The sequence below is a fragment of the Nomascus leucogenys genome, chromosome 23 (assembly GCF_006542625.1).
Source record: "Nomascus leucogenys isolate Asia chromosome 23, Asia_NLE_v1, whole genome shotgun sequence".
Classification (NCBI taxonomy): Eukaryota; Metazoa; Chordata; class Mammalia; order Primates; family Hylobatidae; genus Nomascus; species Nomascus leucogenys.
The window spans coordinates 20,873,872-20,888,561 of NC_044403.1; the positions used below are offsets into that span (position 1 = coordinate 20,873,872).

Consider the following 14,690-nt stretch of genomic DNA (forward strand, 5'->3'; position numbering starts at 1 on the left):
CACTACATCCTAAGCTTCCAGAGTGGACACGGAGAAGGTAAGTTGGAATCGGGTGGCCATGCCTTCAGCTGTAAACCTGGGTCACTCCAGCCATCTGGTCTGGGGATAACTGAAGGGAAGTAGAGCTAAGGGGTATTCAATTGCAATTGATTTTTTTTTTTCAAATGAATATGTGGGATCTTTCAGTCAAGACATGGACTTTCGTACTAAACTGTTCAAAAAGGTATTTAAAGAAAGGGACCATTTTGTACAATTCTTTGATGAACGCACAATAGGTGTTTAATTACAACCTGTTGCATTGGATTGACTTGAATTAACTGAAAGAAGGAACAGTCACTAAAATTACTGGGAAATTTTATTCCCAGTAATTTATCTGCCTGTCTCCTTCAAGCAGGGCATCAGTGTCTAGAACAATCCAATGATCCATTAATGTTGGCAGTCCTTGTTCTGGAGTCTGATATAACTGGATTCCATCAGTCATGCAAACATTCTCATACACGTCCTTTTATGAAAAAGATTTTGTATTAGCTTTCAAAGCCTTGGAAATTAGCATACACAAATGGACATATTATCAAGTGAAGTCTGTTCAGCTTTTCCCAGCAGGATGTAGCCAAGATAGTTTTGAGGGGTTTAGGTTGCCTTTCTCATTTCCTTTACTGACATCCTATGTAAAACTGTTATAAATCTGGGGTAATATGTGTGATGGCATTTCCCATCCCCTTAGACTATGTTTGCATATATCTCTGAATTTCTTCCCCCAGGGAAGCTTAGCATTTAGATAGGTATCAGGAGTCAAACAAAATGTAACTCAGGCTCTCAACAGTGTCCTAGGAACAATCTTGCTAAAGACGTTTATTTCATATGCCCAGGTGTCCTCATTTCAGAATGAGAGAAATTACAGTGCCCAGCATGGACCACCCAATAGGCATTCTTATAGGTATTAGGTTGGTGCGAAAGTAGTTGCGGTTCTTGACGTTACTTTTTTTGTTTGTGTGTTTTTTGTTTTTCGGTTTTTGTTTTCAGACAGGGTCTCACTCGGTTGACCAGGCTGGAGTGCAGTGGTGTGATCTTGGCTCACTGCAACCTCTGCCTCCTGGGTTCAAGCGATTCTCCTGCCTCAGCCTCCGGAGTAGCTGAGATTACAAGTGTGCACCACCACACCCACCTAATTTTTGTATTTTTAGTAGAGATGGGGTTTCATCATGTTGGCTAGGCTGGTCTTGAACTGCTGACCTCAAGTGATCGGCCCTCCTCAGCCTTCCAAAGTGCTGGGATAACAGGAGTGAGCCACCGCGCCCAGCCTTCTTGCCATTACTTTTCATAGCAAAAAGTGCAATTACTTTTGCACCAACCTAAGAGATACAGAGTTGTCATTTTGTCTCATCCTTTTTCCGCAGGGCATCAGAAAACCATTCTGGTGAGGTCCACACCCATAAGTCACCATGTACAAGGACTGCATCGAGTCCACTGGAGACTATTTTCTTCTCTGTGATGCCGAGGGGCCATGGGCCATCATTCTGGAGTCCCTGGCAATACTTGGCATCGTGGTCACAATTCTGCTACTCTTAGCATTTCTCTTCCTCATGCGAAAGATCCAAGACTGCAGCCAGTGGAATGTCCTCCCCACCCAGCTCCTCTTCCTCCTGAGTGTCCTGGGGCTCTTCGGACTCGCTTTTGCCTTCACCACCCAGCTCAATGAACAAACTGCCCCCGTACGCTACTTTCTCTTTGGGGTTCTCTTTGCTCTCTGTTTCTCATGCCTCTTAGCTCATGCCTCCAACCTAGTGAAGCTGGTTCGGGGTTGTGTCTCCTTCTCCTGGACGACGATTCTGTGCATTGCTATTGGTTGCAGTCTGTTGCAGGTCATTATTGCCATTGAGTATGTGACTCTCATCATGACCAGAGGTATGATGTTTGTGAATATGACACCCTGCCAGCTCAATGTGGACTTTGTGGTGCTCCTGGTCTATGTCCTCTTCCTGATGGTCCTCACATTCTTCGTCTCCAAAGCCACCTTCTGTGGCCCGTGTAAGAACTGGAAGCAGCATGGAAGGCTCATCTTTATCACTGTGCTTTTCTCCATCATCATCTGGGTGGTGTGGATCTCCATGCTCCTGAGAGGCAACCCGCAGTTCCAGCGACAGCCCCAGTGGGACGACCCGGTCGTCTGCATCGCCCTGGTCACCAATGCATGGGTTTTCCTGCTGCTGTACATCCTCCCTGAGCTCTGCATTCTCTGCAGATCGTGTAGGCAGGAGTGCCCTTTACAAGGCAATGCCTGCCCCGTCACAGCCTACCAACACAGCTTCCAAGTGGAGAACCAGGAGCTCTCCAGAGGTACTTTCCTGGGGGATTCAGGGAACAGGGAGGTGCTCCTACAGGAGAAGCAGGAGAGAAATCATGCAGTAGGATGAGCCAAGAGGAAACTAAAAGAAAATGGTCAGATTTGGGGTGGGTGGCTTCATAGTTCAAGCATGGAAATGCAGACTTCCAGAATCAAGGTTAAATTTTTATGAAAAATGAGTTCTTCCAAAGCATAGGGCTTTATGGGGAGAGATCAAGACATACATGGATCAAAGGCCCTAAATAAAGAGGGTATGACTCTGAATGTTCACACTGGCTAAAGAAAGGCATCCACTATAAAATGAGTTAACTGGCCCTAAATTAGGCCTGGACCATGCAATTTTGCATGACATCTAATGTTAAGTCCAGATGTATTGGCCTTCAAGTGCAAAAGCCGATCCTGGCAGCAGTGATGGACATTTTAAAAATCTGTCTCAAAGCTAATTTGCCCAAACATAATCTTAAACTGATTCACAGGACTCACCACCTCATTAAAGCCATAAAGCCCAATCACTTCTGAATTTCAACTTTTCAAACCATTTACTGTTTAAAATCCTTCAAGGTTTACAAAAAGTGAGAGGAAGAGCCATTATATCCTAATTCTGAGTAAAGACTCAGATGTGTGATTATGAGAAAGAAAGTAACTTGCTTATGTGACATTTTCATAATAATTTCTGGGTCATATTTTTATTCAAGCCACCTGACTACACTTTGTTAAGGAATAAAATATATTATCCATGGCAACAAAGATGCTTGGACCCCAACAACCTGGGGGAAATAGTGGCTAATTTCAATTATCTGGAAATATGTCAAAACTCATTAATTCCTTTTCTGAAACATCTGGGCTATTATCCAAAACCCAATATCATAGTTTTACATCAATTTTTGTGTCTTAATAGGCATCTGATTTCTCACATTTTATTTCTAATATGTAATGATGGTGTTATTTTATATATTGTACAGCACACAGTGTTCACCAGGCTCAAAAAAATTTCATGTAAGCTTCCTTTTAAGTACATACACTTTTTTTGAGCTGTAATCTATGGCTAATTGCACATTCGAATTAAATCCTGTTCAGATAAATACATCCATTAATTCTTTTCAGTTCCGTTGACCAAAAGTTGGAAATTGACACTACACATTTTTTCCCATAAAAGTTTTCCGTTGCTTGTTGGTGATGCATAGTCACATCACTGAGTTTTGTGGCAGAATTGCAGAGTCAATCTTTCCTGAAAATACTTCTCATAGTTCTTACTAGAAGATAAAACTTTTTGTGTGTGTTTTTGTTGCTGCTGTGTGTTTCCAGGAAACAAAAGTCAGAGCAAAAAAAATTCTTAGAGTTTCACAATAAACCAAAATACACTGAGCTTTGTAATGATCAATATTCTATACCCCACAAAGTACCAGGCAAGTGTTGAACGGGTTCAAAGGAGTATCTCAGTAGAAGAGCAAGGGCCTGCTAAAATATGATGATTCCTGGTTTGGCCAGGAGTATCGTATTACTCAAGCTAGGTTAGAAAATCCATTTCTGAGCAGGAAATAGTCTGCCAATGATAGTCATCATCAAAGTAATTTGAAATTTTGTGGAAAAAAATCAATAGTGTTGTAAAGAACATACAGATTGGCTGGGCTCTGTGGCTCACACCTGTAATCCCAGCACTTTGGGAGGCCGAGGTGGGTGGATCACTTCAGCTCAGGAGTTTAAGACCAGCCTGGGCAACATGGCGAAACCCCGTCTCTACAAAAAATTAGCTGGGCATGGTGGCACAGGCCTGTGGTCCCAGCTACTCAGGAGGCTGAGGTGGGAAGATCACTTGAGTCTGGGAGGTTGAGGCTGCAGGGAGCCATGATTACACTACTGCACTCCAGCCTGGGTGACAGAGAGAGACCCTATCTCAATTTAAAAAAAAAAGAAAGGCAGGGAGGGAGGGAGGGAGGGAGGGAGGAAGGAAGGAAGGAAGAAGAAGGAAGGAAGGAAAGAAGGAAGGAAGGAAAGAAGGAAGGAAGGAAGGAATTGCTCTCCAAGATTGGGCAAAATAACCAGAAGCTTAAGCTCAGAAAGTAAAATCAGAATTTAGGTCACCTGGAAGAAGTACAAATATCAAAATTTAGAGGAATGATTAAAACTCAGTTAAAAGTGCAGGATTCCACCTAGCTAGGAAAAACATACAAATAGATACAAAATAGGTAAGAGCTAGAGAAGTATAATAACAATAACTTGAAACGTCCTAAGTGTTATGGTAGGTCATGAGCTGATAGTAGGGAAACAACTTACCACTGTCTTTGCTTTTGTTTGCTCAAGAAACAATCATGGTACTGTATAAACAGATGTGTGGTCAGCAAGAACAACCGTGCCATTGTACCCGCAATCGGTCAGTCTCTAGCAAGGATACCCACTGATCCACTAATGAGAAGTGTGGGAAGTTTGGGGAGGCTCGGCAGAACCCCACAAAGATGATTAAAGGGTCATAACATCAGACCTGTGTGGAAAGGTGAAGACAGTGAGAATGAGATGGTCATTCTTAAGTTTTATGTGCTTTACCAGACTATCCAAGTTCTCTCTCGAAATTCTGTCCCAAAACACATTTTGTTTCAGTCCATGAGGCATGCATTTGTGATGTGACACTTCTGACTAATGCTGTTTGTAGCTGTGATTCCAGTCACATAATTATTTAATTTACCACTGGGTTATGAGACCAGAATTATTCAGCTGAAAGGAGAGTAGGACAAGGGATCCCTAGCTGGAAATTTCACAAGTATGGCCGGGCACAGTGGTTCACGCCTGCAATCCCAGCACTTTGGGAGGCCGAGGCAGGCAGATCACCTGAGGTCAGGAGTTAGAGACCAGCCTGTCCAACATGGTAAAACCCCGTCTCTATTAAAAATACAAAAATTAGTTGGGCATGGTGACGCATGCCTGTAATCCCAGCTACTCGGGAGGCTGAGGCACGAGAATCACTTGAACCTGGGAGGCAGAGGTTGCAGTGAGCTGAGATCACACCACTGCTCTCCAGCCTGGGCAACAGAGCAAGGCTCCGTCTCAAAAAAAGAAAGAAAGAAAGAAAAAGAAAGAGAGAGAGAGAGAGAGAGAGAGAGAGAGAAAGAAAGAAAGAAAGAAAGAAAGAAAGAAAGAAAGAAAGAAAGAAAGAAAGAAAGAAAGAAAATTTCACAAGTATGAAGACCTCTCCCCAAGAGGCGGCTGTCCTGTTGCTTTCCATCTCCAACTAAAGATAGTGGGTGGAAATGGACGCAGAGGCATGAGAGATTTAGATTAAATATGAAAATAAGAGTTGGTAGACAGAAACAGATCAGCAAAGGGGATTAAGAATTTCATTTCCCTGGAAGTCTTTCTAAAGAAGATTAGGCTTTATTCCTCTGAAATGGATTATGGACTTAATTTTAAGATACAAAAACATCTGGATGGAGAATGAAAATGCAATCAGGCATATTACTGTAGGACAACAAACAAATGGGTATAAATATTATTTGCTCTGTGTCATAAGTGTGTCCCTGAGAAGGTGTATATTGATTGGACTTTAAAAAATCAGTTGGCCTCAACCAAAATCTTGAGCCAAAAATATAGGTACATCCTCTCACAGCATTTGACTGAAATTTAACATGCTCAGCATATTGTTAGGTACAGGAAACTTCAACAAAAAGATTAGGGTAAAGAATTTGTGTACATGAAATGAAGCAATTAAAATGCAAAATAAAATAGAGACATAATTCTGAAATTATTTTGATATTTAACTACTTTCCATTTACATGCTCCTGGGATTATGTTATTTTTTAACATATTCTTCATTAATTAGTTGATGAATATAATACTTGTTTTATATTTAATTTGGAGTTAGTAAATTTTGGAATATTTCTCTTCCTGAATAAATGATAACCTTCAAAATAGATAAATAGAATAAAATCAGTAGGTCTTTTGAGAATCTTAAATGTGATATAAAGAGCAGAAATCTTAAATAGAGTAGAATATCAGCTATGAATTGTTTTATGAGTGGAAAACTTCTAATTATTGCCTGCCTTATCTGTTTTTGACTAACAGGAATATCATTATACCATATTTGCTAACACTAAGACCCATCTGTATTTGAAAGTGTTGGCCGGGTGTGGTGGCTCATGCCTGTGATCCCAGCACTTTGGGAGGCCGAGGAGGGTGGATCACCTGAGGTTAGGAGTTCAAGATCGGCCTGGCCAACATGGTGAAACGCTGTCTCTACTAAAAATACAAAAAATTTGCCGGGCGTGGTGTCGGGTACCCATAGTCCCAGCTACTTGTGAGGCTGAGGCAGGAGAATCACTTGAACCCAGGAGGTGGTGGTTGCAGTGAGTTGAGATCATGCATTGCACTCCAGCCTGGGCAATGAGAACGAAAAAGAAAGAAAGAAAGAAAAAGAGAGAAAGAGGGAAGGAAGGAAGGAAGGAAGGAAGGAAGGAAGGAAGGAAGGAAGGAAGGAAGGAAGGGTGTCACATTACTGTAGACATTTTTCCATCCAGTGTTTGGATGCATACAGACAAACCTTATATGATTCTTTTTGAAGGCATTAGATAATCAATGAGTCTACATAATGTAAAAATGGATCAACGAGTATAAAACAAGATGAACCAAGAGAACATTATTCCTGCAAACATAAGCCCTTCTGGTTGTTTCCCTAGCAAACTCCAACTTTTGCTGAACACAGCCCTTTTTGACAATTCTCAACATTTTTTTCTTCAAGGCACACTCACCTTACCAGGGGAAATCCAACTTAAATGGTCCCAGGTCCCATTTTTGTTTGTTCTTTCATGGGAAGTTCTTTTCTGTCACCCTCAAGTTGCAGGTCACAGAGAGAGAACTAGCTTAAAGCAGGGAAGAAGACAGTGGGATCACAGGCAGGATTTGTTTGGTCTGAGGACAGATAAGTCAAGGATGGTGTCATTCATAAAGATTCAGAGAGCTTAGCTGGACATAGTGGCACACACCTGTGGTCCTAGCTACTCAGGAGGCTATGAGATGGATTACTTGAGTCCAGGAGTTCAAGGTTGCAGTGAGCTATGATTGCGCCACTGCACACTCTAAAAAAATTAAATTTAAATTTAAAAAGACAAATTCAGGGAGTGAGAGCATAATTGGGCAGCAAAGGGCAGTGGAAAGAGTGCAGAATCGGGCCTCACGTGCCCAGGCTCCGAGATTCTGCTTCTTACCAACCTCGAGACAAACCAAGGTCCTCAAACCCTAGGAGCCTCAGATTCCTCATCTTTAAATGCTGCTCATCACCTCCCTCCCTGCCTCCTCCACAGATAAATGGAAGGTCTTACTCAACTCAGATTTCCTATCACACAGTGGTGCAGGTTTAGTATAAAAAAACACTCAGCCTTTTGGTAAACTCATGAACTATAGCTAGAGCTGGAAGAATTAGGCTTTTCTAACTGATGATCTGGTTTGATGAAAATGTTGGATGAAAGTTGGTTCCCAAGAGACTGAGTGTGAAGGAGCCTTGTCATGATACAAGGAACGAAGTTGAGCCAAGGGTTCACTTTGCTCTGCCATGAAGGAAAGACAAGCATTTCATGTATCACAGCATCAGCCCCTTTAAAAAATAAAAAATAAAAATAAAAAGCCACTAAGAAGAGGATGTCAGAGCATCTATTATAACTGCAGCACCAGCACCACCACCAATAATCATATACAAAGGATAGCTCTGTTCCAAGGACTTTACATAATATTTTACATAATCTTCAAAACAATCCCATGAGATAGACTTACTGTCATGATTGTCATTATTCCTGTTTTATTTCCATCAGGAAACAAAGGCAACAAAAGGTTAAGGAACTTGGCCCTAGGTAGGTAACACAAATGAGAGAGCCAAACAGTCCTTTTCCAGGGTCCATCCACTCAACATGAAACCCTAAGTGTGAACCCTACTAACACGGTTATGTCTGTGATCATCAAAAAACAACTAAGTATCAAGCAAGTACCTGCTCTTAGAGACAGGCACAGCTCCTGTCTTCACAGAGCTTACAGGCTGGTTGAGGAGACAGCCATTAAACAAATACCTATGTCTGTGATGATCCTACAGCAATATAGAATTGTCTCAAGTGATCTCTTTCATTATGTCCAATTTTAAAAATTGAATTCAGGCCAGATATGGTGGCTCAGACCTCCCAGCACTTTGGGAGGCCAAGGTGGGAGGTTTGAGGCCAGGGGTTTAAGATCAACCTGGGCAAAATTTTTAAAATTTTGAAAAATTGAATTCAAGCTTGTAGAGAATCAAGCCTAAAGGGACTGTTGAAAAGAGTGAGATGCCCAAGGCCACACGGTAATACTGAGAGCAAGAACTGACTCGGAGCTGGTGCTCTCCCAACGCCAATGTGCTTATCCTAAACATTCATCCGCTACCCATGCTTTCTACATCAATTTGAAATACACTCCTTTAAATCACAAACTTCTTCAATAACAGCTACAACTGATTGATAATTCCCCTTATTTATTTATTTATTTATTTAGCCTCGCTGTGTCATCCAGGCTGGAATGCAGTGGCGTGATCTCAGCTCACTGCAACCTCTGCCTCCCGGGTTCAAGAAATTCTCCTGCCTCCACCTCCCAAGTAGCTGCGATTACAGGTGCACGCCACCATGCCCAGCTAATTTTTGTATTTTTAGTGAAGACGGGGTTTTCCATGTTGGCCAGGCTAGTCTCAAACTCCTGACCTCAAGTGGTCCGCCCGTCTTGGCCTCCCAAAGTCCTGGGATTACAGGCGTGAGCCACCGTGCCCAGCCTCAGAATTCCTTTTAAAGAGTGAAGAGCCTGTTTGCAAGCCATGGAGTTTTCCTGTAGTCCTCATGTGCTGTCTCCGATTGACTCTTGGACACTAACCCAGCCCTTCCCTCCTTTGGCTTTCAGCCCGAGACAGTGATGGAGCTGAGGAGGATGTAGCATTAACTTCATATGGTACTCCCATTCAGCCGCAGGTAAATGTACTCACATACATTCACCCAGGAGGGACTTAGCAAGCACTCCTTCCTTAGGACAGCCTCAGGCTTCATTTCTAACGGCTTTACTGACCTGAGAGAGGAGAGACAGGGTAGGAGCACCCCTAAAGGCATGTGGAGCTTGAGCCACCCAGGTTTAAGCCAGACCAGGTGGCACAAGACAACCTTCACCCAAACCTTCCCAGTCTTCATCGCCAGCAACAATATAGCATTCTGATGCAAGTGCGTGTCCCTGGAAAGAAAGGGCAGCTTGAAGCTTTTGTGTGAAGGTGAAGAGCAGCAGGCTCACCGAATTTTGCCTGGGAGACAATACAGGATTGTAAATATGTCTGAGTTTGGGGTCAGCTTTTAGTAGCAGTTGTCTGAACCTATCACCTGAGCCCCACTGACTGCCTCTCTGAGTCACTGTCTAGCTCCAGCAGCCCAGGCTGCCCTAAGAACTGGGCAGGGTCTGTCATCATCATCTGGATGCCCAGATGGATGAACAAATTTTAATCCTTTCAGGCAAAAACAGAGGGAACATTGCTGAGTAGTTTGGGGGTAATTCACATTTGGGCTGTGAAGACTTGAAGACATACAACTCTAAACAGCCAAAAATATCACACTGGGACACAATTCTTACATTATGGGGATCGAAAGTAACTAAAACCCCAATGTGAAAGCCACCCTCAGATCATTTGTTCAATGAATTTACTAGGACACTAAGCTAATCCCTCTGGTATATTATCTGAGAATTTGCCTTTTCCTAGAATGACACATGGACCAGGCCACAGCTATATCATGTGCTTTAATCAACCCTCAGGAGGGCATTTACATAATGAAAACATCTTTATTATCCCCTCCAAGAGTTTCTTGGATTCATTTCAATTTCCAGTGATCAGCTATTCAAGAACCTTGCTTGCAAAAAGACTCTTGTTCGTGGCTAAGGGGTAGCCTGGTATAGGTAGGCTCAGTACGTTTCTTCTTTTGTTATTGACAAAGAATTTTAATGAAGGTGAGATAATAATACTTCAAACATAACTTCAGGTCCGGGCACAGTGGTTCATGCCTGTAATCCCAGCACTTTGGGAGGCTGAGGTAGGCGGATCACTTGAGGTCAGGTGTTCAAGACCAGCCTGGCCAAAATGGTAAAACTCTATCTCTACTAAAACTACAAAATTATCTGGGCATGGTGGTGCATGCCTGTAATTTCAGTTACTCAGAAGGCCGAAGCAGGAGAACTGCTTGAACCTGTGAGGCAGAGTTTGCAGTGAGCCCAGATCACACCACTGCACTCCAGCCTGGGTGACAGAGCAAGATTCTGTCTCAAAAAACAAAAACATAACTTTGGAGAATATCATTTCTTTTGTTGCTCAGAAAGTTGATGATGGCATTTCTTCCTTTCCAGACTGTTGATCCCACACAAGAGTGTTTCATCCCACAGGCTCAACTAAGCCCCCAGCAAGATGCAGGAGTATAAATCTACAGGAAACATAAGTGGAGAAAACCCAGCAGACCGTCCTGGGTAGCATAGCCCTGATAGCCCACGGGGGCCCACAGAGTCACGCTGCCAATGAAGAGACAGCACATCCCACCTTCTGTTTCCTAACCCCTCCATCCACCAGGACCCTCCACCAGAAGACCACCATTTTGAGCATAATTACAATCTTGCTGGCCACCCTACCTTGACTATGTCTCTTTCTTCATTCGTGTAACTGCAAAATTCCCTTTCTTAGCAATGCTAGAAAGAATTGGTGCCTCTTATTCACAGAACTGAAAGACCCTGTCTGAAGAAATTAGGGGCATTCTAATATGACAACAAGGTTACTGGTAGCTTATTACTGGGTTACACGTCTGGTCAATTTTTAAATTGTGCTAAAAAACACAGAACATAAACTTCACCATCTCAACCACGTTTAATTGTACAGTTCAGTAGTGTTAATCATATTCACACTGTTGTGAATTCTCTAGAACTTTTTCATCTTGCAAAACTGAGATTCTCAATCCATTGAACAGCTCCCTCCAGCCCCTGAGAGCCACCATTCTACTTTTGGTTTCTGTGAGTTTGACTACTTAGATATCTTATGTAATAGAAGCATACAGTATTCGTCTTTTTGTGACTGGCTTATCTTTCCTAGCATAATGTCCTCAAGGTCCATGTCACATGTTGTAGCATGTCACAGGATCTCCTTTTCTAAGGCTGAACAATATTCCATTGTATGTCTATACCACATTTTCTTTATCTATTTATCTGTCAATGGACATTTGAGGTTGCTTTCACCTCTTGGCTATTGTGAATAGTGCTGCAATGAACACAGATGTGCGAAATCCTGCTTTCAATGATTTTGGTGTATACCCAGAAGTGGGATTGCTGGATCATATGATCATTCTATTTTTAATTTTTTGAGGAACCTCCACACTGTTTCTACCGTGGCTACAGCATTTTACACTCTCATCAACAATGCACAGAGTTCTACTTTCTCCACATCCTCGCCAACATTTGTTATTTCCTGGGGTGTTTTTATTTTTGGTTTACAGTCATCATCCTAACGAGTGTGAGGTATCTAGTAATTTTTTTTTTAAAGGAACTCAAAATACGATAGGTCCAGAATTGTCTATAAAAGTTAAAGCTGAATCCTCAGGATCACCACAATTGGGCGGTTTAAAGAACACAGACATTGCCATGGACTTGCAAGCTGGCAGGCTTTCTCTCCTGGTGCTACCTCCCTGTGACAGCTACTTGGGCAGCAGACATGGCTGAGGGCACGACCTGCTTTGCTGAGCCAGTAACAGCAAAGGAAGAGCCACTCCAGCAGATGCTCGTAAAGGATTTTATGTGGTGAACATAAGCATAGTCTGCCTGTCTTGATGTTTCTAATGAGCTGGTGCCTCTGCGCTAATTTTCTTGCCTTTGTTCCTCATCAGCCCCACATTCTTCTGAATGCTTTCATCTGCGCTTAATACTCATTTGTTATCTATTACAAGAGTAAGAGGGCCAGAGTCAGAGGTGTGCCTCTAGAAGGGCCCCGGAGTCTGAGTCAGCCCTCCCACCTTGCAGATGAGGAAACAGAACTTTGGAGAACAGAATGACTTACCCAAAGCTACACAGTCATTAGTGGTGAGCCAGATTTTCTGACTCCGAGGCCTGTCTTCTTCCCCCTCCACTAGGCTCCTCCATGCCCATATTTCTGTATGAGCAAGTAAGGTGTGTTCCCCTTGAAAACAAATGAAATATTTCAGTGAGTGTTGAGTGCCTGCCAACTGAAAGCCTTTTGAAAAATAACTACAGCTTTATACATGCAAGAGAGCCTTTTCTGTGGCCAATGGACACTGTAAGTTGTTCAACAGCAATAAATATTTCCTGAGCATCTGCAAGGTACCAGGAACCATTCTAGGACTCAGCCCCAGACAAGGCCTACGACACTGCTTTAGCAGAGCTTGCATTTTTGTTGTAGAAGATCATACAATGCAGAGAATTTCAGGAACACAGTTCCTTTGTTTTTTACAGACAGGGAGAAGGGACTTGCCCAGTATAACATGGCTTGTTAGCACTAGAACCAAGACCAGAATCCAGGTTTCCAAACCCCTATCCAGTGGTCATCTCTACACCATGTTCCAACGTTTTCTTTTTTTTTTTTTCTTCCTGAGACGGAGTCTCGCTCTGTCACCCAGGCTGGAGTTCAGTTGCACGATCTTAGCTCACTGCAACCTCCGCCTCCTGGGTTCAAACGATTCTCCTGCCTCAGCCTCCTGAGTAGCTGGGATTACAGGTGCCCGCCACCACACCCAGCTAACTTTTGTGGTTTTTTTGTTTTTTGTTTTTTTTTAGTAGAGACGGGGTTTTACCACGTTGGCCAGGCTGGTCTTGAACCCCTGACCTCAAGTGATCCACCCACCTCAGCCTCCCAAAGTCCTGGGATTACAGGCGTGAGCCACTGCGCCCAACCTGTTCCAATACTTTCATATGTTTTTCTGCTGGACTAAAATTCGCTGCTGTTTTTCAAAATCTGTGCCATAAGCAATATTATCAGCACAACCCAAGACCTAGGTAAATGACCAAAAGGTTTGACCTACTGCCCTTATTGATAATGAAAAACGGAGAAAAAATGTTTAAGCGTTAAGCAATGCTTTGGTCTATAGATTAGGTGGCATCCACATGAAGACCCTAATTTGAGAGGTAGAAACAAGCCAAAAAACTTCCACCTGTTCTGAAAGAAAACGATTATAACACGTCCTCCTGATGTTTATCCTAATAATCGTAATAATGATACCTTCAACATAATTTTGTTTTGGTTTGCAAGCAGGATATGTTTCTATAGAGTTGGCTAATAAATTCTTAAAAACCCACTGAAGCCATACACAAGGGTCCAATATTGTCTCCCAAAATGTTTTTTCTAAAATTGATGAAGGCTAAAATTGAACCTCTTTTTACCAAACTGCCTCTGAAATTTACACCACAATTTATCTAATTTTAGACTACATATTAGTTAGATTTGGGGGGTTGTAGGTTGCAAGTGTCTCATTCAAGTTGTTTCAGGAATGAAGTTTTGTTTTGTTTTGTTTTGTTTTTTTTGAGATGGAGTCTCGCTCTGTCGCCAGGCTGGAGTGCAGTGGTGCGATCTTGGCCCACTGCAACCTCCGCCTCCCGGGTTCAAGCGATTCTCCTGCCTCAGCCTCGTGAGTAGCTGGGACTGCACCCAGCTAATTTTTGTATTTTTAGTAGAGACGGAGTTTCACCATGTTGGCCAGGACGGTCTTGATCTCTTGACCTCATGATCCGCCCACCTCAGCATCCCAAAGTGCTGGGATTACAGGCGTGAACCACCACGCGCAGCCTGGAGTTTTATTTTAAAGTTACATATGACAGGGAAACAAAACTTCCTCAGGATACACAGTACAGCCTCTCAGCTGGTCTGACGGAGAGTAAACACTCTCAGGCACTGGGAGAGGCTTGCTGTCTCCTGCAGTCACTTCTACACTTTCTCTGCTTCTTTTAGTGGGTATTTTCGCTTATCCGCCCACCGCCAGCTGACTGATTCTCTCCCATGCCATAATTCAGCCCTTCTCTTAGGTTGAATCAGCCTGTGGATTGGCTGCCTTTGGGTCCGGCACCTACCACTGGTCCATTCAGCTGTGCCTGGCTTGGTTATGTGGGACAGACTTGGTCACATCTGCCTGCTTCCTCTGTGGGAAGCTGTGGACAAAGAAATGTCCTCTGGGGAGCAGAGGAAGCTATAACATGCACCATAAGAAACCAATACAGGAGAAATTCATCCTGAAAAGTATAAAAATATAATTTTATAAAATTAGAGAATACTTTTTTTTTGAGACAATGTCTCACTCCATCACCCAGGCTAGAGTGCAGTGGCTTAAGCTATCCTCCCACC

At 42.9% G+C, this 14,690-nt stretch overlaps 1 protein-coding gene across 1 annotated transcript; it reads left to right on the plus strand.

The window, feature by feature from the left end:
* Positions 1 to 1,442: 1,442 nt before the first annotated feature.
* GPRC5D (G protein-coupled receptor class C group 5 member D) lies at positions 1,443 to 10,783 on the plus strand. Its single transcript, XM_003265671.4, has 3 exons — positions 1,443 to 2,337; positions 9,236 to 9,303; positions 10,712 to 10,783. The coding sequence occupies exons 1-3, from the start codon at positions 1,443 to 1,445 to the stop codon at positions 10,781 to 10,783; spliced, it is 1,035 nt and encodes a 344-aa protein (XP_003265719.2).
* Positions 10,784 to 14,690: the final 3,907 nt, after the last annotated feature.

Coding starts and splice junctions, on each gene's coding strand:
- GPRC5D (XM_003265671.4), top strand. CDS start 1,443: ATGTACAAGGACTGCATCGAGTCCACTGGAGACTATTTTCTTCTCTGT. Junction 2,338..9,235: donor GAACCAGGAGCTCTCCAGAG/GTACTTTCCTGG, acceptor TTTGGCTTTCAG/CCCGAGACAGTGATGGAGCT. Junction 9,304..10,711: donor GTACTCCCATTCAGCCGCAG/GTAAATGTACTC, acceptor CTTCCTTTCCAG/ACTGTTGATCCCACACAAGA.